General features: G+C 37.4%; 1 protein-coding gene across 1 annotated transcript in view; it reads left to right on the plus strand.

The window, feature by feature from the left end:
• The first annotated feature begins 12,202 nt into the window (after positions 1-12,202).
• Positions 12,203-25,140, plus strand: part of LOC104090514 (ubiquitin C-terminal hydrolase 12-like) — a 36,781-nt gene continuing 23,843 nt past the window's right edge. The window contains exons 1-8 of the mRNA XM_009595619.4: positions 12,203-12,419; positions 12,893-12,980; positions 13,768-13,915; positions 14,043-14,200; positions 23,552-23,817; positions 23,911-24,129; positions 24,201-24,309; positions 24,395-24,510. Of these exons, the coding sequence (XP_009593914.1) occupies positions 12,390-12,419; positions 12,893-12,980; positions 13,768-13,915; positions 14,043-14,200; positions 23,552-23,817; positions 23,911-24,129; positions 24,201-24,309; positions 24,395-24,510 (1,134 nt within the window). The 5' untranslated portion in view covers positions 12,203-12,389. The remainder of the gene's footprint in view (positions 12,420-12,892; positions 12,981-13,767; positions 13,916-14,042; positions 14,201-23,551; positions 23,818-23,910; positions 24,130-24,200; positions 24,310-24,394; positions 24,511-25,140) is intronic.

Raw genomic sequence — 25,140 nt, forward strand, 5'->3', positions numbered from 1 at the left:
CATCAAAATTCTATTCCGGGGTCATTTGCATATAATTCGACATCCGGTCACTATTTGAACTTAAACTTTAAATTTTTCATCAAAATTTCATATCTCGGGCTAGGGACCTCGGAATTTGATTCCGGGCATACGCCCAAGTCCCAATTCACGATACGGACCTACCGGAACTGTCAAAACATTGATCCGAGTCCGTTTGCTCAAAATGTTGACCAAAGTCAACTCAATTGTGTTTTAAACATCTAATTCGCATTGTAATCCATTTTTTCACCTGAAAACTTTCCGGAAAATTTTTTACGGACTGCACACGCAAGTCGAGTAATGGTAAATAGTGTTTAGATCACATAATTAATCATTAAATTTAAAGATGACATTTTGGGTCATCACATTCTCCACCTCTAAAACAAACGTTCGTCCTCGAACGGAGTTAGAAAAAGTACCTGAGCTGGTGAATAAGTGTGGATAACAGCTGCGTATATCATGCTCGGCCTCCCAAGTCGCATCCTCGACCGGATGAGCCCTCCACTGAACCTTCACGGAAGCAATGTTCTTTGACCTCAACTTTCGTACCTGTCTATCTAAAATAGCCACTGGTTCCTCAACATAAGATAGATCATTGTCCAACTGAACCGAACTGAAGTCTAACACATGAGACGGATCACTGTGATATTTCCGAAGCATAGAAACATGGAATACCGGATGAACCGCAGAAAGGCTAGGTGGTAGTGCAAGTTTGTAAGCCACCTCTCCAACTCTCTCAAGAATCTCAAAAGGCCCAATATACCTAGGGCTCAACTTGCCCTTCTTCTCGAACCTCATCACACCCTTCATAGGCGAAACCCGGAGCAATACCCGCTCACCAACCATGAATGCAACATCGCGAACCTTCCGATACGCATAACTCTTCTGTCTAGATTGGGCTGTACGAAGTCGATCTTGAATCATCTTAACCTTTTCCAGGGCATCCTGAACCAAGTCTATACCCAAGAGCCTAGCCTCGCCCGGTTCGAACCAACCCACTGGGGACCGGCACCACCTACCATACAAGGCCTCATACGGAGCCATCTGAATGCTTGACTGGCAACTGTTGTTGTAAGCAAACTACGCAAGTGGTAAGAACTTATCCCAAGCACCCCCAAAATCTATCACACACGCACGAAGCATATCCTCCAGTATCTGAATAGTGCGTTCGGACTGCCCGTCCGTCTGAGGGTGAAATGTTGGACTCAACTCTACCCGAGTACCCAACTCACATTGTACTGCCCTCTAGAACCGTGATGTAAACTGCGTACCCCGGTCAGAGATGATAGATATCGGTATGCCGTGAAATCTGACAATCTCGCGAATATAGATTCGAGCCAACTGCTCGGAAGAGTAGGTAGTCATCATAGGATTGCAATGAGCTGACTTGGTCAATCTATCCACAATCACCCAAGCTGCATTGAACTTCCTCTGAGTCCGTGGGAGCCCAACAATGAAATCCATAGTGATCCTCTCCCATTTCCATTCTGGAATCTCTAACTTCTGAAGCAATCCACTCGGTCGTTGATACTCATATTTCACTTGTTGACAATTTAGACACCAAGCTACATACTCCACTATGTCTTTCTTCATCTTCCTCCACCAATAATGTTGCCTCAAGTCCTGCTACATCTTCGCAGCACCCGGATGTATGGAGTACCGTGAACTGTGAGCCTCTTAGAGAATCAATTCACGAAAACCATCTACATTAGGCACACATAGTCTGCCCTGCATCCGTAATACACCGTCATCTCCAATTGCGACTTTTTTGGCATCACCGTGCTGAACTGTATCCTTAAGGACAAGCAAATGGGGATCATCATACTGACGCTCCCTGATACGATCATAAAGAAAAGACTGAGAAACCACACAAGCCAAAACTCGACTCGGTTCAGAAACATCCAATCTGACAAACTGGTTGGCCAAGGCCTGAATATCCAAGGCCAAAGGCCACTCTGCTACCGGTAAATATGCTAAGCTGCCCAAACTCTCCGCCTTACGACTCAAGGCATCGGCCACTACATTGGCCTTCCCAGGATGATAGAGAATGTTGATATCATAATCCTTAAGCAACTCCAACCATCTCCGTTGCCGCAAATTAAGATCCTTCTGTTTAAACAGATGTTGTAGACTTCGGTGATCGGTGTAGACCTCACAATGGACACCATACAAATAATGCCGCCAAATTCTTCAAGGCACGAACAATAGCTGTTAACTCAAGGTCGTGGACCGAATTTTTTTGTTTTTTTTTTCTCATGTACCTTTAACTGTCTGGATGCATAGGCAATCACCCTACCATCTTGCATCAACATCACGCCGAGACCAATACGCGACACGTCACAATACACAGTATAAGACCTTGAACATGTAAGTAATACCAACGCTTGTGTCGGAGTCAAAGTGATCTTGAGCTTCTGAAAGCTCAACTCACACTCGTCTGACCCTGTAAATGGGGCACCCTCTTGGATCAATTTGGTCTTAATAGTTGTTCATAATCAATTACAGAATTGTCATTTAACCTCATGTTAACAAAAATCTCGTTGCAAACCTTCACAATACCGATAACTAGATGCGAGGTATGAAGACCTCATAATTATTTACCCGAATTAACGAGTCACATTTAACGCCACCTAGGCGTGCACCTACCTCGTAGGTTAAAAATTAATAATTACAACACGAATTTGACAACTATGCACAGAGAATTTCATATAAGAATTTTCAAATAAGCCTAATAGGCATGACTCCATATTAGTACTATAGTACAAATTTAATTTCACAAGGGAGAACTTAAACACAAGAATTTTCCTCACAAGGATCTCGTCCTTATATAACTTCCACTGCAGCTCGTAGCCCGGTTTAAACATATCAATTTATATAAAAATGTGAGGATCTCGTCCTCAGTTCTGATTCACAAGTAATATGCAAATCGTGCCAATTGAAAATTTCCATTTTCTCCTTTTAAATAATTTCGGTTACACCAAATCACAACACATAATGAACCCCTCATCGGTAGGGCATATAATTCACAATTTGCAATTAATTATTCGAAATTTACATAAAAATTTACCGAAATGAGTAACAGAAAGCCACATTTAGCCTCGCAACTCTTATTAGTGACCAACACAAAATGATAGGCATAGTTATCTCCATAAAATCACCCAACAGGGGTAAACACATAAGTAGATTATAGAATTATGAAGCTCACTCATAAGTGGAGCACAATAGGAGGACTCTTTTCGATATTGAGAACCGAATCAAGTTAAGGAAATTATTCCTTTATATTAAATCGAGGTCCTACCTGTAACGACACCATCTGATGTAGCGACCTCCGCCATATCGTAAAACAAATATATCAATGGTTGGGTCTCCACCTCTAGGACGCCTTCTACCCGTCTGTACTCCACCCCTAACTAGTCGTGTGGGTGGTGTAGTAACCGTAATGGGGTATGTAGCCTTAGTGCTTTGATGAAATAAGTCTCTCCCAAGTTTGGGATAATTTTCTCACGATGTGCCTAGTATCACCGTATTCATAACAACCCCTTTGCGGGTTAGGCTGCTCATATTGAGTCTGTGCCAGATAACTGGAATAACCATTGTAGGAACTCATGTCTGTGGTGCATTAAAAGAACTTACTGGAGCACCCCGAGTAAACCGATGTGCGGACTAGGCTGCCCGACTACCCGAGCCCCCTCCATAATGATTTATACTTGCAGAGTAGAATCTACTAAATCCCCCAGAACCTCGAGACATCTTGGTCTCCTTAGTTTCCTTTATTCCTCACCCCGAACATATTCTAATATCTTGGTAATTTGTACAACTAGCAGAAATGAAGTATGACGGGCTAACTTATTGAACTTGATGGCATATTCTGACACCATCAATGGTGATCTGACGCAACCGTTCAAACCATATATGCCACGCATTACGGAGAGTCCGGGAAACAAACTCTTTCAAAAGCGTTTCTGAGAACTGAGCCAAGTGGGCGGTTTTCAATTGGTTAGTCTGCCCTCTTCATAGTCTTGCCATGAATACTGGTGGAGAATTATCTCTCCCAAGGCAAATTTCTTCTTTGTTATGCTGACTCAATACTGTTGAGCTGACCAATTTCTTAACATACTCTTCGATTCTTCTTTGGGGTAACCCTTACTCCTATTTATATACAACGATCACAAAAGTAGAGCTCCATACAGACAAATATTGTCACGAACCACATAGTCCAGACTCTCGTCAACAAGTGTACTTCCTCCGAAGCACCCCAAAATCCGCAACAGTGACGTCCACGCTGAGTAGACCTTCTACAAATTTAGAGTTATTTCTATAACTCTTTTGGTATTGAAGTATAGGATTATTAAGGAGGCGGACATACCGCAAGTCCCAACCTTATCCTCTACAAAATCTCATGTCTTAAACATGTGTAAATTTTAGGGAACCTTTCAGTACCACATATATACATTTCTTGCCAAAACTAATATAATACATGACCCCGTAATCCACCTATTGGTAGTGGACCCCCCTCCCCCCCAACTCGGCGCGAAGTCATAGGTCACAACGTCCGATGATCCACAATAATAAGCTTCACAGCTTGTATAAATCAACCAGACGCCAACGTCCGTTGCACCCCCACATGATTCACTAGGTGATCTCTCAATACGCCCGCATCTTCAGTCGGAACCACACGTTGAGGCAATGTTTGAGCATCTTTGGCCCCCTCATAGTCCATCTACGGCATCACGAACCATCGACGCACAACTAATACCGAGTGCGCAATGTCATACACGAGTGGATACAAAGGAATATAAGATATATGTTTCAAGCTAAATCAATGCCGCACGATAAGGAGTCAAAGAAGTGAATATTTCCTAACAGTTCCATATATTCTCGAAGATAAGTACAGACGTCTCTGTACCGATCCGCAAGATTCTACTAAACCTGCTTGTGACTTATGACACCTATGAACCTAGAGCTCTGATACCAACTTGTCACGATCCCAAATTCCCTCCGTAGGATGTCGTGATGGCTCCTAGTCTCTAAGACTAGGTAAGCCTATCAATGCGGAATAATAATAAATATCTGAAATAATTAAACTACAATTCAAACAATTTCAACTCCCAAAACCTGTTAGAAATAAGTCACAAGCTTCTAAGAATTTATCCTCGATGTCTCTATATAACAGAGTCTAAAGAAAATAAGGAAGCAACATAACAAGAATAGAAGGGGACTCCGGAGTCTGCGGGCGTTGGCAGATATACCTCGAAGTCTCCTCGTACAACTAGTTTACTGATGCGTGGTCTGATAAGATGTACCTGGATCTGCACAAAAAGATGTACATAAGCGTAGTATAAGTACACCACAGCGGTACCCAGTAAGTGCCAAGCCTAACCTCGGTAGAGTAGTGACGAGGTTAGGTCAGGCCCTACTGGAGAATAAATAATGGCATGGTAAAATGTTTAAACGATATTATAAGATAAAATGACAATGAAAATGAATCAAGTAGTATGTCACATTTAATGACACAAAATAATTGCAAATAATATCTCGTGGAATCAAAATAGAATTTCCTTCAACTTTATGAAAATCACAACAATTAATCGAAGGCAACTATGACCATAAATCAATATCAACAAGGGCACTACAGAGGTACCGCCTCGTAGTCCCAAATTATAAATAATTTCACAATATCACATTTTCTTATCTCACCGCGGGAGCCTTCACAATTTATTTAAAGAAAATATTTTTTCCGAAATAGCATCTCGCATTTTAGCCACCCTTATCACACCGCATGACTTCTAGTAGTCACCCCTACTAGCCACGCGTATCAAGCCACCCTTATCTCACTGCATGCGTTTCAATACACAGACCTTATACCACCGCATGCGTATTAATATCATAATATATCATAATTTGTACCTCAAGTGCCTAATATTTTAATTTTTCACAATAAATCAACAATAATATTTTTCAATAATAAACAGCTCACGGCTCATGCCAGAATAATCCAACAATAATATTATTTCCACAATAAAGAGCTCACGGCTCCATCACAATGAGTACCAAAAAAAAAATCTTACGAAAATATTCAAGAATAAATAATTCAAGAAAATAATATTTCAAATTTTTAATACGTTGTCTCAAAAATCAAATTTAAAAATGTCAAATACTTCATATTAATAATATTTAATTTAAAGAAAATCAACCTTCAAATAATGCACAGTATAAAAGAAACCAAGTTTCAATTAAACAGGTAAAATAATTAGCAGAAAAAAGTCAAACAAATTTAAAATATATATCACAGATCAATGATGAATAATATAACAAGATAAAATAATTTAATAAATGCGAAACAATGATCTACACAATTTAAAAATATAATCTTTCACATTTAGCCCGTGTACACACTCGTCACCTCGTGTACACGACCTTCAACACTTTTCAATAATCACATTAATATCAATTCTAGGGGAAATTTCCCCCATACAAGGTTAGACAAGTCACTTACCTCAACTTGCTCCAATTTAACCAAGTATTATGTTTTTTCCTCGATTTTTCGACTCCGATCGACTCGTATCTAGTCATAATTAATTCGATACACTCAACAAAAATTATAGTAATCAATTTTATAAGAAAATATTATATTTTTCAATAAAATCCGAAATTAGCTCAAAATTTGCCCGTGGGGCCCACATCTCGGAATCCGGCGAAAGTTACAAAATATGAACGCACATTCAACCACGAGTCTAACCATACCCAAAATGACTAAATTCCAATAACGATTTGACCCTCATAAACTCAAATCTATCCAAGAGGGCTTTCAAATTTTTTCTACTTAAATCACCAATTAAATGTTAAAAACAGTGATGGATTCGGGTAATCTAACCAAGATTGAGTTAAGAACACTTACCCCAATGTTTTTTCTTGAAAATATATCAAAAATTCGCCTCTGCTCAAGCTCCAACTTGTTAAAAATGGCGAATGGGACGAAGCCCCCCTATTTTTATAACTTACGGATCTGTCCAGGCTGACCTCGATCGTGGAGTCCGATCCTGGACCTCGATCATGGGAGTCCGATCATGGGGAGTACGATCATGGCCCTCGACCCTGGGGCTCGATCACAGCCGTCGATCCTGGCTATCGATCATGGCTTCGATCTTTATGGCCTTCGATCACTGGCCTTGGTCATAGCCCTCGATCCTGGGGCTTCGATCAGTGGCCTTCGATCATGGCTCTCGAGCCTGCTATAGATCATGGATCTCGAGCCTGCCTTCGATCCTCGTCTCAATTTGTTTTTTCCAGGAAGTTCGATTTTGACAGCATTTCCAACAGAAAAATTGTAGTAGCTTTTGGAGCAGCTAAGTCTCACTTTTGATCCGTTAACCATTCGAAACTCACCCGAGGCCCTCGGGACCTCAACCCAATATACCAACAAGTCCTAAAACATCATACGAACTTATTTGAAACCTTAAATCACATCAAACAACGCTAAAATCATGAATCACACATAGATTCAAGCCTAATGAACTTTGAAACTTTCAATTTCTACAAACAACACCGGAACCTACCAAATCAAGTCCGATTGACCTCAAATTTTGTACGCAAGTCATAAATGACATAACGGAGCTATGAAAATTTTCAGAATCAGATTTTGACCCCGATATCAAAAAGTCAACCCCTCGGTCAAACTTTCCAAAAATTCAACTTTCAGCATTTCAAGCCTAATTCCACTACGGACTTCCAAATAACATTCTGATCACGCTCCTAATTACAAAATCACCATACGGCGCTGTTGGAATCATCAAAATTCTATTTCGGGGTCATTTGCACATAATTCGACATCCGGTCACTATTTGAACTTAAACTTTAAATTTTTCATCAAAATTCCATATCTCGGGCTAGGGACCTCGGAATTTGATTCCGGACATACTCCCAAGTCCCAATTCACGATACAGACCTACCGAAACTGTCAAAATACTGATCCAAGTCCGTTTGCTCAAAATGTTGACAAAGTCAACTCAGTTGTGTTTTAAACATCTAATTCACATTTTAATCTATTTTTTCACCTGAAAACTTTCCGATTTTTTTTTACGGACTGCACATGCAAGTCGAGTAATGGTAAATAGTGCTTAGATCACATAATTAATTATTAAATTTAAAGATGACATTTTGGGTCATCACATGAGAAGAACTACCTCGTTCATGATTTGGAGTTGGCAGCCATCGTTCATGCATTGAAGATTTGGAGGCATTATCTCTACGGTGTGTCTTGTGAGGTATTTACGGATCATCAAAGTCTTCAGCACTTGTTCAGGCAAAAGGATATAAATTTGAGGTAGCAGAGATGGTTGGAGCTGCTAAAGGACTATGATATCACCATTTTGTATCATCTTGGTAAGGCCAATGTGGTGGCTGATGCCTTGAGTAGGAAGGAGGTGAGTATGGGTAACCTCGCAAACATTCTTGTTAGTGATAGACTGCTTGCATCAGATGTCCAGGCCTTGGCCAATCAGTTCATGAGGTTAGATGTTTTGGAGCCTAGTCGGGTTCTGGCTTATGTGATTTATCGGTCTTCCTTAAATGATCACATCAGAGAGTGTCAGTATGACGGCCCCCATTTGCTTGTCCTTAAGGACACGGTTCAGCACAGTGATGCCAAGAAGGGTTCTATTGGGGATGATGGGGTGTTGCGGATGTAAGGTCGTATTTGTGTGCCCAATATAGATAGATTACATGAGTTAATTCTTGAGGAGGCCCACAGTTCGCGATATTCCATTCATCCGGGTGCCGCGAAGATATATCAGGACTTGAGGCAGCACTATTGGTGGAGGAAGATGAAGAAAGACATCGTGGAGTTGTAGCTCGGTGCTTGAATTTTCAGCAGGTGAAGTATGAGCATCAGAGGCCGGGTGGTTTGCTTCAGTGGCTTGAGATTCCGGAGTGCAAATGGGAGCATATAACCACAGACTTTGGCTCCCACGGACTTCGAGGAAGTTTGAAGTTATTTGGGTGATTGTGGATCAGTTGACCAAATCCGCGCATTTCATTCCAGTTGGGACTACCTATTCATCAGAGCGGGTTGCTGAGATCTATATCTGCGAGATTGTTTGCCTTCACGGTGTACCAGTGTCCATCATTTCAGATCGGGGCACACAGTTCACATCACAGTTTTTGGAGAGCAGTGCAGCGAGAGTTAGGCACACGGGTTGAGTTGAGTACAACATTCCACCCTCAGACTGACGGACAATCCGAGCGCACCATTAAGATATTGGAGGATATGCTACATGCTTGCGTCATGGATTTCAGGGGGGTTCTTGGGATCAGTTTCTGCTGCTTGTAGAGTTTGCCTACAACAACAACTACCAATCGATTATTCAGATGGCTCCGTATGAGGCCTTGTATGGGAGGCGGTGTCGGTCTCCAGTTGGTTGGTTTGAGCCGGGTGAGGCTAGGCTATTGGGTATTGACTTGGTTCAGGATGCTTTGGACAAGGTTAAGTTGATTCAGGATCGGCTTCGCACTGCACAGTCTAGATAGAAGAGCTACGCCGGTCGGAAGGTTCGTGATGTTACTTACATGGTGAGGAAGAAGGTATTGCTCAGAGTGTCGCCCATGAAGGGTGTTATGAGGTTCGGGAGGAAGGGAAGTTGAGCCCTCGGTATATTGGGCCTTTTGAGGTGCTTGAGAGGATTGGAGAGGTGGCTTACAAGCTTGCATTGCCACCTAGTCTATCGAGTGTTCATCCAGTGTTTTGTATTTCCATGCTCCGGAAGTATTTCGGTGACCCGTCTCATGTTTTGGATTTCAGCACGGTTCAGTTAGATGGGGATTTGACTTATGATGTGGAGTCGGTGGCCATTTTGGATCGACAGGTTCGAAAATTGAGGTCAAAGAACATAACTTTAGTGAAAGTATAGTGAAGAGGTCAGCCAGTCTAGTAGGCTACAATCTTTCTTATAATGGCCCATTTTACCGCAAGTATAACACATCCCCTTCTTATTATTAGAAGAATTTTCCTTTGGAGCAGCCTCAAACTTTCTCTTCTTTCTAGACTTATTTCCAGAATTGTTTGCCTTACTAGACTCAACATAATTCACCTTTGAACCAGTTTCTGCAGCATATTTATTTTTACATTTTCCGTGTCTCTTCTTCAATTCGAATATGCTTTGTCAAGTGTTCCACATTAAAGTCTTCGGAAGAATGTAATAATTTCTTACTATAGTCATTCCAAGTGGTTGATAGTTTTCCAAGTACAACAACCACTTCAAGAGATTCAGAAACATCGATTTAAAATCTTTGAGTTTAGAAATCTAGACAAGCAACTCATCAACCTGTTCCATAACAGATTTTCCATCTACTATTTGAAATTCAAAATAAATCATTCCAAGGAATCTGTCTGTTCCTTGTTTCGCAGTAGTATATTTATGCTCCAAGGCTTTCCATATTTCTTGTGGTGATTTGCGAGGACGAAACAAATTATATAAACGATCAGAAAGTGAGTTTAAAATAAAACCTCTACAACGCACCTCATCATTTTCACGTTTTTTGCGTGCCACTTTAATTTCGTCAGAATCTTGAGCAGCAGGTTCTGGTATTGCAGGAAGATCATAACTCAACATATATGCTCTTCCCAACTCCGTGAGAAATAACAACAATTTGTCTTTCCAGCGGGTGAAATTCGAACCATCAAATCGATCCAGTTTTAACACTTCGAACACCTTATGAAACCAGAATCACTACCAGAAGCCTCCATTGCAGTATTGATTAAATTTTCTTAAGATTGTTAGAAAAATAACGGGATGAAATAATCTTGCTTCGATAGTCTAATCACCGTCCTTAAAAAATTTAAGCTTCATACTTTGTCGCTGCAGGAATAATAGCAGAATTCTTCCAAGATTTTACAAAGCCTCTGAAATTCGAGTTTCAACAATTAACTCGAATTTTTCACAAGAACATAATATTTATGAGTTGAAAAATAAAATAAGTAGAAGAGAAAGAGATATAAATTTTCATATATTTTTTTCGTTTTGGAGGTGATATGGATATTATAATACCTCTAGGAGTCTGTTGGAGTTAACATGCTCATCTCTTCATAACAGACACCTTTTATAACTAATAGTCACCTATTTTGAATTTAAAAAAAAAAACTAGTAAAAAAATATTTTCCTGAAATTAATTTAAAAATGTTGTTAATTAATAAAATAATAGGTGACTGAAATAATAATTTCGGGCTACATAATTGGCCCAAAGCCCAATCTTAATTATTAATAATAATATAGTAAAATTCTAATTTCCCTCCAAAACATCATTTAAAAAATTCAAACTATATAAGACAAAGAAGTGCTTTTAAACGCTTCTTCCTTTCTTTCTTTTTCCAATGAGGGTCAAAACAACCTCTTTTCAAATACTCCTATCAAACACTAATTAATCCAACACCCCTCTATTCGACCCTACCTCATCAGTCCTGTTAATAGCCTGTTTGGCCAAGTTTCTTCAAACCCAGAAGCATTTTTTTTCTTCAAAAACAATGTTTTTTTTCAAAAAAATATTTTTTTTTTCAAAGTTGAAATGTTTGGCCAAACTTTTGGAAGAAAAAAAGGTACTTTTGAGGAGAAGCAGAAGCAGTTTTGGAGAAGCAGAAAAAAGTAGCGTCTCTCCAAAAAGACTTTTTTTTAAAAACATTTTTGAGAAAATATACATTTAGAATCACTCTTTAAAAGCTTGGCCAAACACTAATTGCTGCTCAAAAGTGTTTTTCAAATTAGTTAGTCAAACATAAATTGTTTTTCATCAAAAATACTTTTGACAAAATTATTTTAAATTATTATTTTTTTTAAAAATAAACTGATTTTAGAAACTTGGCCAAATAGGCTATAAGAGCCGTGGCGGTCCGGACATGAGCCAACCCAGCCCAATTGAGAGGCTTAACTGGATGCTATTATTCTAAATAAATAATAATTCCTAAATTACGTAAAGTATAATTTGTCAGCCTACAAGCATCGAATTAATTGACATGTACTATGAGAGCCTTTATCCACTCCTTGTGTTGCACGTCAATCATTTTTCCCGCCGCCAAGAGGTCTGCTTTCTACGTGGCAGCTTCTTATTAGATGTCAGAAATGCCTTCGTGCATACAAGAAACGTGTAGTAGTTTCCCACAAATATTTCTCCTTCCCCTAATTTATCCCTAACCTTTCCCTTAATTCCATTCATATCCTCTTTCCCCCATCGAAAACCCACCCCCAAATACAACACCAATTTTCAGAATCTCTCTCATCTCTCTCTCTACATCTCTCTTCTTCCTAACCCACCCACCCCTCAGTCCTACCCCTATTACTCTTTCCCTTCGTTCGTGTGATCGGACGGTAGTTCTATCACCAAGCATGACCATGCTGAATTCTCAACCGTTGGATGTGAGTCTTTCTTTCTCCTACATTACTAACTCTCAATTTTCATTTTTTACTATCGTTATGTATGTGTTTGTTGGCCGTGAAAATATTAATTGCTGCTGGTATTTTGCTTGATTGCGTGTACATGATGGGGGAGGGGGGAGGGGGGAGGGAGAAGGCTGAGGGGTAAAGTGTAGGGGTGGGTGGTGTGTGATCCTTTTTGGTTTTGGTTGTGAAATTATGGGTTTTGGAGTGAATTGAATTGAACCACTGTGGATAGAGAAAAATGTAGGTTTTCTTTTCTTTAAAATAAATGAATTGAATACTGTAGGGCTCTTGAATCAGGGTAAGAGGGTTAGGGTTTTAAAGGATCATAGATTTTTGAATTCATTAATCATTATATGCTTTTGTGAGGTTTTTGATTTTCTTGTCCATATGTTTTTTTTTCTTGCTTTTTGTTTAATTATTTTAGCAGTTAATGAAATTCCAAAATGCAGCATCAAGAAGAGGAGGAGATGCTGGTGCCACGTGCAGACATGGTTGAAGGTCCTCAACCCTTAGTTGAAGGTCCTCAGCCCATGGAAGGTTGGGTCATCTTGACCATTTAGCTGTCTTGGTTTATCATTATGATTATTGTTTTGATAATGCAAGTTATTTCCTTCATTAATAAGCACCAATTCGGTGTAAAAAAATTAACTACAAGTAATTTTCGCCAAGTTTGAAGAACTGTCCACACACCATGGTTTCTTCTCCTTGTACCAAAAATACAACTGAAACAAAGAGCTTTCTTAATGCTTTCTGCACTGTTCTCACTAGTATAATATAATCTCCTTTTTAGTTTGCTCCATATACCGCAAAACGGACGAGGTGGCACCGTCTTCCATGCTACCTTCCTTTCATTTCCAATCCTCTCCAATCTCTAACTTGCGATTGCTTTCTCCACTGTCGTTGGCAACATCCACGACTATTTGTCATTGTCAATCAAGTTTTGATAGTTGTGAAGCCTACTTGCAATGCAAAAAGAGATGATTAGTATTTTCTCCCGATTCTTTGAATATGCAACACCAACTCACAACTATCCTCCTCTTTCTTGAGTTATATGCCGTTAAAATAGCATCTCACACAGAACGCTAAACAAACTAAGCTACTTTCTAGGAGATTTGGTGCTCCAAACTTTTTCCTACACATCTCTCTTATTGCCCCTTTTTGACAACTTCAGATATTTAAGATTTAATTATAAAAGGTTTTGCTCCCACCTCCTTGTATTATTTTAGCTCTGCCTGCATCCCTATTACAAAGAATATTATAGGTTTGAGTTGATCAGGGTTATGCTTAGAATTGCCATGTTTATATTGGTCAATGTGATTTTCAGTGACGCCGACTGAGAATGCTAGTGCAGTGGAGAATCAAGCCGTGGATGAGCCGCAGGCTTCGCGGTTTACTTGGACAATTGATAATTTCTCTCGGCTATCAGTGAAGAAGTTATATTCTGAGGTTTTCAATGTTGGTAGTTATAAATGGTTAGTGAAAAATTATCACTTATCTGAGACTTCCCTTAAAAAAAGGGAAGTATATCAGTTATCTTGGTCGTTAAGTTTTGTAATAAAGTGTTATAATTGGTGTCCGTATGTCATTGGTTTTTTTCAGGAGAGTGCTAATATTTCCAAAAGGAAATAATGTGGATTGTTTGTCGATGTACTTAGATGTAGCAGATTCAGCTGCACTTCCATATGGGTGGAGTAGGTATGCCCAGTTCAGCTTAGCTGTTGTGAATCAAGTAAATCCCAAGTATACTGTGAAAAAAGGTATTATCTTGTGCAGTTCAAGTTTGAATTCCAGATCTATTTATGTTATTAATGTGGTATTTCAGTGTGCTTTGCTCTTCATTGCCGTTTTATATATTAGGAAGCCTTCTTGTTTGAAGCACTTACTGGGATTTATTTTGGAAGAAAGTATGAAATCTCACTTTTTAACTGTAACTCATTCTCAGTTGTACCTTTATGTTTGTATGCTATACGCCTATCTTAAACTTTCTTTAAAAAAAGGTTTCTTTATCATTTCTCGCATTTTCTTAGGGTTGTCAAAGGACATGTCTTTTAAGTATACCTTCATTTAGAGCTTATGGATATGATGCTTGGTGAAATTTACTATCTTTTTCTCATTGTCGAGGTTTTTTGTGTCATTTTATCATTGAATAAAGTTGGTTCCTTATCTCTCTCAGAGAATGTAAGTTTACATCTACTAATTCGATCATACTATGCTGCCCATTTTCTGTAGTATCTTGTCTGGAGACTACATATATTATGCTTTTGACGAGTAATGTTGGGGCCAAACGCACACGCAAGTATACGCGGTCGACAAGTAATAAAGTAGTAAGTAGAGTATCATTCCCACAAAGACTTATGACTAACCATTAACTAAATTAAACTCAAACTAATTATCTATTCAAGTGGTTTTACTCAAAGTGTGTTGGTGATTAATTAACTACAAAAGAAACTGTACAGCAATCAAGTAAACTAGAGATCGAATGAAGCACGTGGGCAACTTGGGATAAAAATCAATGAGAGAAGATATTCCAGGGTTATAGGCTAACTAACAATCCTGTATGCGTTCTCTGCTTAAACTGACTAATTGATTTATCTGGTTTGTTGATGTTACTCGTAAGAATCCGTCGAGTTCTTACTCGCCTATTCAAGTTAACCTAATGCCTATATGTCTATTAAATTAGGACTAACAAGAACACATTTATAATTCCTGTATATCAACCAAGCAAGACAATTAGGTATATGTCGATCCTAACCGCGAATCCATTCCCCGATGTCCAGGTTCAAGAACTTGCTCTATTTAATCCTATATGCAATTTAGAATTCTCATTTTCGAGTTCAACTCTAGAATCGTAGATAGTATTTCACGGTTAGCTACGCAACAAATAATTAAGTGCATGATTAAATAAACAAACCAATATGATAAAATCAAAATTGTCAATGCAAACTTCAAACATCAACATTCATGTAGCACTCGTAACCCAGAACATAAAGAACTAGCCACTCATAGTCATGCTAATCATCATAAAGAATGTTTGAAAGCATAAAACTACAAGTAGTAAGAGAAAGGAAGAAAAACTCTATGATTTTCGGCTCCTAAATTGCCCGACAACATTTCTCCTTTGCTAGGGTCACTTCCCTAAAAAATTGAGTTTAAAGACTATTTATATGTGTAGGAAAAGTCCTAGACGAGTCCAAGCAAAATAGGAACAACTTGGCCTCCGAAATGCCCGGGGCGCGCCACACGGATGGTAGCACTGAAATTGAGTGCTATGGTGACTGCTGGGCATTGGGGATAGCACTGGAATTCAGTGCTATAGTGGGTGCGAGGCACTGGCTATGTCACTGCTTTATTCTTTTCTCCACTCTTCTTCCAACCACTCCTACACAATCAAATAACATGATAAAGCTCAAGACTTCATAATGCACATTAACTATCACTATTATTACACAAGATGTGAGGCAATTATCATCGTATTTTTTACTTCTCTTGAGCCGAGGGTCTTTCGGAAGCAACCTCTCTATCGTCATAAGGTAGGGGTAAGGTCTGCGTACACTTTACCCTCCCCAGACCCCACTTGTGAGATTTCACTGGGCTTGTTGTTGTTATCAAGTAAACTTAGATACTTTCTTTAATTTTCCTACCTATCGAGGTATCTATTTCTGCTCAATATAAAAAATTACACGTCACAAATCAGCTTAATTTAGAAAAATTTATCATCCAATCAGCTTCGTCTCATCCAGAAACTGCATAAGAGCAAAATGATTAGCCGGAATACTCTTTATTCTCCATGGTCAAGAGAATCGACACAATTGAATAATTAAATCTGCTCAAACCATCTTTATTGTGACCTTTTATTTCGTTTTAAAAAATCTGTTCAGTATTACCATGATATCAAGTTCTCTATCTTGAATTTTCCTTGTTTCTCCATCTTTTTGTTCGGACTTGGTAGATGCTCCAGTGTTATGAAAGGCGAAAAGCGCAAAAAAGCTCTAAGGTCCGTTGGGGCTTTAAGCGCAAATAATGTGTGGGCTTTAATGAAGAAAGGCGCAAATGGAAAAAAAATACAAATATGTATGTGTAGTGAAGTCCAAGACTAATAGTTTTTTTTTTTGATAAGTAGTCCAAGACTAATAGTTATAAGTTTGAATAACAAATATATGGACAAAGAAATTGAAAAAGAATTACGATAGTGAAATATCAATTGTTTAGTGTCGCTTCTTTAGAATCACGCTCAATTGCAAGGAAAAGTATGCCTTAAAGCCTTGATGACAACGCTGAAGCACCCGCAAAGCGAGGCGAAGCGCTCAACATGTTTTGAGCCTCGCTTCAGGGCTTAAGCGCGCCTTTGACAACACTGAGATGCTCAACTCGTTTTTTGGGTAAATTAGTGCATAGACACAATAAAGAATATAGAGTTTTCTTGAGAAAGTACGACATAGTTTTATTAATGTAAAAGCACCAAGAGGGTGCCATATACAATATAAGAGTTTAAAATAGATTTCATCTATTTATAGAGTTAAAGAGTTTGTATTTATCAAAAAGAGTTAAAAAGTTACTCCCCCTGTCCTAATTTTTGTATCATATTTTCCTTTTTAGTCAATCCCAAAAATAATGCCATACTTCCTTATTTAGAAATAATTTCTTTAAAATTTCTACTTTACCCTTAATGAAATGATTTACAGCCACACAATATCTATGACTTATTTTAAACCACAAATTTCAGAAGTCTTCCTTTCTTTCATAAACTTTGTGCCGAATCAAACACCACATGATTAGGAATGAGGTTATTAGGGACAAGGTAGGAGTGGCATCTGTGGAGGACAAGTTGCGGGAATCGAGGCTGAGATGGTTCAGGCATGTGAAGAGAAGAGACATTGATGCTCCGGGTCTGAGGAAGGGAAGGGGTAGGCCTAAGATGTATTTGGGAGAGGTAATTAGGCAGGACATGTCATTGCTTCAGCTTACCGAGGACATGACCCACGATAGGAAGGTGTAGAGGTCGAGGATTAGGGTTGTAGGTTGACAGATAGTAGTGTGTTCCTCCTAGGCCATTCAGTAGTACTAGGACTATTTTTTGTAAATTTCCTATTTATGGTTCTTTATTATGCATGCTGTGGCATTCACGCCCGTTACCATGTTGCATTATTGCTAATATTCTCTACTACTTGGTTGCTTTATCTTCATTGTTCCTTGAGCCGAGGGTCTATCGGAAACATCCTCTCTATCTCTATGAGGTAGGGGTAAGGTCTGTGTACACATTACCCTCCCCATACCCCATTTATGGGATCAAACTGGGTTTGTTGTTGTTGTTGTTGTTCCCATCATTTAGTTAACACCAACAATTTAAAGGATGTATACAGTAATATTTTAGTTGAGTAATATTTTAGTTGATGAAGTGATCTGCTTTTGCCTTAAAAACATCTGGTGTTTCTCTCTCCCCATATGGTCCACGGGATGCACATATTATGGTTTCCCTGATGGCTTTTATATCCCTTTTCTGCTTTTTAACTTCCCAAAGCTTTAGAAATATTGACATTTGAATGTGCGCATCACCCATTAAACTTACAAAATGTTCAAGAACATTTTGCAGAGTTCTGATATTATTCTGAAGTGCAGAAATAACTGATCTACATCTTCTGTTTCCATGTTGCACATGAAGCATCTGCTGCACAAATAAATCTCACTATTCATAAGATTCTGAGTTATACATGCTTCCTTTAAAACAATCCAACCAAAGCATGACACTCTAGGGGATGCATTACATTTCCAAATTTTCTCCAAGGCCATCCTTATTCCCAGTAATAAAGATATTTGTTTAAATCTCTGTGCGGATATAGTCAAGAGGAAGACTCTTTATAGAGAAGTACCACAAAGAAGTATGGAAAAAGTGATAGCTGGTGCATTAGCAGAGTTGGATCCCACATGGTCATGGATTGTGGAGATATATTAGTAGTCTACGGCATGGGTTTCAAATTAATAATTCTCTGAAAGTTGTGGATGAGCAGAAGAGTAGATTCTAGAAGGATATTTGGTTGGCCAAACTTTCTGAAGAATGATTATCCTGATATTGTTACATCGAAAGTTTATCCTAATGCTACTATTTATCAAAAACAAGTTCATCCTAATGCCCAAAAAAGAACAAGTTCATCCTAAAAATATGTTCATCCTAATGCGACTACAGCTCAGTGTAGGCTGGACAAGTTGGAGCATCTTCCTTAGAAGGAGTTTCCAAGATTGGGAGTTAAAGAGCTTGATTCAGGTTATCACAAAATTAAAGAATAGCAACTGGGTGATCAATGGAGAAGACTTTGAGATGGGCTCATGATCGAAAGGGGTTGTACTCCGTTAAATTGGGGTGTGGAATTCTTTCCCTAAATGGTGACAGAAGGATAGAACTCTGGCGATACTTTTTGAGTGTGGGGGTGGAATGTGCATCCTCTTCTTTTGCTACTGTAGGATCAACAAATTAGATTAGAGTGGAAAACAGAATTAAGAGGGAACAGTAACATTAGTTTAACCTTCTTCTGCCAGACCAAGGCCAAAGGTATTGCAAGTGTTTCTGTTTATTGCATAAAACTTGCAAAAATTTTGTGTTCTTAAATTAAAGATGTGATGCTTAATCTTGCTACATTAATTTGTGTTTTTTCTAAATAAATAAAGTACTTCCGCTGTCCTATTTTATGTGACACTCTTTCTTGTTTAGTCTGTCAAAAAAGAATGACATCTTTTTACATTTAGAAACAATTTTACTTTAAATTTTTTATTTTACCGTTGATGAGATGATATATAGCCATACGAAGTCTATGACTTGTTTAACACCACTTAAACTCCGTGCCCAATCAAACACCGTACATAAATTAGGACGGAGGGAGTAATAAGTTTATTGTTGTTGTGAGCAAGTGCTAATATACAAATGGCATTCCAAAATAATGGAGGACCTATAAAAAGATATAGTTCTCTACACAGTGACACCAATTATCTACACTAACAAGGACCTTGTCGGCTCACCAAGTATGCACCAAAAAGAAGAGACAACCACTAATACAAGAGATCATTTTTTCCGAATGCCCCTTTGTATTCTTCTATCTCCAATGTACCCACATAAGAGCTACAGGGGCTATGTTCCATGCTCGACATCTCCTTCTAGGTTTGGTTGTCCAGCTATGAGCTATGTATCGTATCCTGAATTATACTCCGCATTGACCACTATACTCTAAACAGGTTCAACATTGTCCACTAGAACTAATTTTAGACCTGGCCATCCACAATTCTCACTTAACTGTTAAAATCTTTTTTTTTTTCTCCTTCACATTTTCAACTATCCGAACCATCACTCTTCTTGCTAGCCACGAGAACATGCCTTTGCATCATGGGAATTCAAACTGAAAACTGTGGGAAACATAATCTGGTAACATTTGTTGCGATAGTTTTGTGTTAGCTCTCCAATATTTTGTATACCATGTGTGTACCAGTGTTTGCCCGCCGTCAAAAAGTTGTTATTTTGTCCAATATATATTGCACAATTAATACACACACACACACACACACACACACATTTATTTATATTTATACTATACTAAAAGTGGGAAGGCCTTAAGTCAAAAGTTGAATTACAAAAATATGCTTCAAATTTTATTGATCTTTTTGGCCTTCACCAAAATAAAAATTACCTCATACTCAATGTTTAAGTTAATTAATATACATTAAAGCAAACTAAATCATACCAACATGACTTTTCGTAAATTTGAAGAATTGGCGGCTCAACAGTATTTGTGGCCTAAAGCCAACATTGATGAGAGGCGTTAAGCTTTATTTTAAACAAAATCATATATATATATATATATATATATATATATATATATATATATATATATATATGTATATATATGCACACACACACACACTTAATTGGATTCTATTTTCCTAACATTTTGAGATGCAAAATTATTAATAACTTTTTATAATCGATTTCTCCTAATAATCTTTTTTGGGACTATATTACAATTTTAACTCTATTCTTTTGGTTTTGAACAAATTGATTCATATTGTTTAGTTGACATATTTAAATTCCAATAAATGATTAAAAAGACTATATATAACTATCAACTATGAGGTAAAAATAACAAAAATAACAAATATGAGATAATAATAACATCTGAAGTTTAGAATAATAGAATTTAATTCAAAAAGAATTGATGACTTGATTCTAAAATATCTTATTGCTCCTTCAATAACTCGCAAGGCTTGAAACGCGGGGAAAAAAAGAGTGGCGCAATATATTTTATCAATAGTACTCTTAAGCTATGATTTTTCTAAGAATAATACTACTAACTTATCATACAAGAATTCGGAAAAAGCAAGAAAGAGAATATAGAAGAGTATAAATGTTATGTGAGAGATTGACTCTTGGACAAACCAAGAAAGAGAGTGAAGATTATAAAAATATAATTTTGTACTACATATTTTCTGATGAAAAAAATAAAGGTAAGAAGTTGAATATAGTGATTTCACTTGTTAGATTTTTTATCCACCGAAAAAGTTTGGATAAGTGATTCACATTTACCAAACTTTTACTCAAATCTACTCCTTCCTTTTATAAAAATATCTACTTTTCTATTTAAAAGTACTCATTATTTTCCAAAAATATTAACCTATTAGCCTATGTTTGGTAAAAATGGCCCCCCCTCAAATTTGGGGGCCTCAAGCATATGCTTTAGTTGCTTGATCCTATTGCCAGCCCTGTAAAGATCAAATTCATCTACCAAATGCAACTTATAATGTATTTCCCATCCAGGTTTATCTTTTCGTTTCTCATTTTCAAAAACCACACTATATATCTTTCTGCAAAAATACTTGTTTTAGAGGTGTGAAATAAACCAGCTAAGTTGTCCGGCGTAAAAGTTTGAAGCACTTTAGATTTTCGTGTGATTGGTTGAAAAACTTGCCGCTTCATACTCTGTACCAAAAGTCACAATCATTTATTGCAAACCTATCTTCTTCTTAACTTTGAGATTGAATTGCCACTCCCATTTTTAACCAGCAGGGGCAAAACTACGTTAAGGGAGGGGGTGCAATTGACAATCCGCTTTGCAAAAAAATATTTCAATTTATATGTATAAAAATATACTGCAAAAAAAAGACAAAACTCCTTATATATAGTAACTAATGAACATGCTTGACATCTACAATAGTTGTGGAGCAATGGTTGATCGGGTTCAAAATTTCCATAAAGTTGTGCTTTTTAATTTGTGCTGATTCATTTTTCCTCCCCTTTTCCCAATTATCAAGTTTCTTTTTTATACATATAAATTATTGATATTTACCTTGTTGAATTTTGAACTTTTGTTTATTTGAGAAAAATAAAAATTATAAGCCCGCGTATATGGTTTACTAATCCGTTACTGACCTATATATTTCCTTGGATAGATTATATAATAATGTATATATTTCCCGCCAGCAAAACTTTCTTTCTTCTATAGTTCTATTGCACTTTCTTAGTTGTATTTACTTTATAGCTCTCTTTTTGTTTTGTGTTACTTTAGTTTATTATTTATGCTCTTCGAATTTACTTTAGAATTTTTTAGTACGTTATAATTTAACAAATTTAAAGTAAAAAAACTAGAGTAATGTTTTTAAAGAAATATGTATCAAAATGCACTTTGTTTGCCAAAAAGGACTACTTTACATTTTTATAGTGGTTATAGATCATAATTTTAATTTTTAACGTAGTTTTCAGTTTTAGTATAGAAAATTAAAATTTGTACTTTGTGTTTTCTTAAATCAGGTTCTACTTTCTTAAGTTCACTTATTATTTTCTTATCTATTACTACTTCATGTGACTTTTGATAAAGTTCAACCTCTATAAATAATAGGGTAGACAATCACTAAAGTGACGATCTCAAGATATTTAACTGAACATACATCTGTGTTATGATTACGATAATATATGTTTAAAAGTTGTTATTATTATTTCTTTGTCATAATGCAAATTAGTTGACGTACATATAAAATACATGCATGAAATCATATAAAAATCACTTTCAAGTAATAGAATTATATGCATGGATGGTATTATTCGGAAAGATCATATCTCATACTTGAAAGTTGCTATGTCATTTGAGATTACAACAACAAGAACAACAACAACAACAACATAACTAGTGTGATCCCACAAGTGGGATTTGGTAAGGGTGGGGTGTACGCAAACCTTATCCCTATCTTGTGTGAAATAGAGAGGTTGTTTCCCATAGACCATCAACTCATTGATATAATATATAATACTCAGCAAGTTGTAGAGTTCTCAAAAGGGACGGGACTAAAGTCTCACAATAAGTAATTACTTACTGTGGCAACCAACCTTTTTAATACGTGATCCCAAAATCACATGTATCTAATTAAACTTTAATTATTTATTTTGTAGGTTTAGACAATATTCAATCATCTTGATCTTGACAAAAAAAGTCGTCATATGATGATCCATTGATCATTAAGAAAAGCTTCTATTTTATCTTTTCATGTATAGTTATTTATCAATTTTATTTTAATAATATTTAATATTATTTTACCAAAGCGTGTACTATATGACTCGGCATACACGTGCGTTTATATTATTTTACAAAAGCGTGTACTATTATATTCTTATTCAAAAGCGTGTACTATATGACTCCGCATACACGTGCAACGCACGTGCTGAGAAACTAATAATATATATATAAATTTGTGTGTGTATATATATATACACACACACACATACATACACACACTTACATAACATATGGAGAACTTTGTGTGTGGACCTAACCTTTGAAGTAGAGAATTTCTGCTTCTTGATTCAAGATCTTATAAATTTGTAAACAATGCACTTTAAACGGAAATTTGCAAGAAAAAGGCTCTTGAGCATTTGACTGTATCCAAGCAATTGCATTGTCTAGTGAAACTTATGTCGGATTAGTGTTTACGATTTTGTATAAAAGATTGGCCTGATTGTGAGAATGCAAACCAAGAACATCCTGCTCATTTTGCTCTCGGGGAAGCCTAAAATGGCAGTTAATGTAGAATGATCGTGTCTTTTTCATCCTCATTTCATTTGGACTCTTTTTGGTTTGCAGAGACACAACACCAGTTTAACCAAAGAGAGAGTGACTGGGGCTTCACATCTTTCATGCTTCTAAGTGAGCTTTATGATACCAACAAGGGATATCTCGTAAATGATAGAGTTGTTATTGAAGCTGATGTTGCTGTACGTAAGGTCATTGATTACTGGACATATGACTCGAAGAAGGAGACTGGATATGTTGGGCTTAAAAATCAGGGAGCTACTTGTTACATGAACTCTCTCCTACAAACCCAATACCATATTCCCTACTTTAGAAAGGTTGGATTGTGTTTTAAGTTAGTTAGAAATTGTAGATTCTTGGCATTGGTTTTCTTGAATGAAGTGATTCTCACCCTGATTATAATTCATCAGGCTGTGTACCATATGCCGACTACAGAGAATGATATGCCTTCAGGGAGCATTCCATTAGCTCTGCAGAGTTTATTCTATAAGCTCCAGTACAGTGATACGAGTGTGGCGACAAAAGAATTAACAAAATCCTTTGGCTGGGACACTTATGATTCATTTATGCAGCATGATGTGCAAGAACTAAATAGAGTTTTGTGTGAAAAGCTTGAAGACAAGATGAAGGTATAATTCAAAAAATATGACTTGCTCATTCTCGACATCTTGTTAGATCTTCTAATAATTGCTTTGGTCAGGGCACGGTTGTGGAAGGGACAATTCAGAAGTTATTTGAGGGCCACCACATGAATTACATCGAATGTATTAATGTGGACTTTAAATCGACGAGAAAAGAGTCATTTTATGGTATCTATATATACTTGTGTTTTCTGTAGAATCATAACTGGCCTGTTCATAGACTTACCTTTACTCATTTTATGCACTTCTGCAGATCTTCAACTTGATGTCAAAGGCTGTCACGATGTTTATGCCTCTTTTGACAAGTATGTAGAAGTTGAACGTCTAGAAGGCGATAACAAGTACCATGCTGAAGAACATGGTTTGCAGGTCTTGTACTCCTACTATTAGCATTTAATTGCGCTTTATTTGGTGGGGATGTCCCTAGCTTTAATCTTAACTATGGTGACCATTTATTTTCTCCAGAAATACGGTATTGTAAAGTAGAAGCTTAAGGTGGTGGTTGGATACTTCAAATCCAAAACCCCTGAACTTGAGCTCATGATTTATTAATAACCTTACACATGTGATATCTTTGTGAGAAAGCAATAGAACTTTCAATCTGCTAGACTGGATAGGCATAAAATTTTGGAGCCTGATTCCTCCCTTCCTTTTCCTTTCAGTCGTTTGGGGGATGGTGGGGGTGCAGTTGTACGGGGTATCACATGTAACTGAAGATTGCAAAATGCATGGGGAATAATATGTTTAGTCTAAGGGGAGACATCTTATTTGAGGGGACTGAGGTGGAGGCTAAGGTTGGGGGACTGAGGTGGAGGCTAAGGTTGGGTCTAAAATGCAATTGTGAAAGATATCACCAGTACGAGAAGGATTAGGGTGCCGATGTGTTGAACCTCTAAGAGCTTTCTGCATTTAATTCATAAGAAATTCAGAGACTAAGATGGAGTGTCTCAAAGGACTTCTTTAAGCCAGAAACTGTGTCGTATTTGTTGGCTTGTTTCT

The sequence above is a fragment of the Nicotiana tomentosiformis genome, chromosome 1 (assembly GCF_000390325.3).
Source record: "Nicotiana tomentosiformis chromosome 1, ASM39032v3, whole genome shotgun sequence".
NCBI classification, from domain to species: Eukaryota; Viridiplantae; Streptophyta; class Magnoliopsida; order Solanales; family Solanaceae; genus Nicotiana; species Nicotiana tomentosiformis.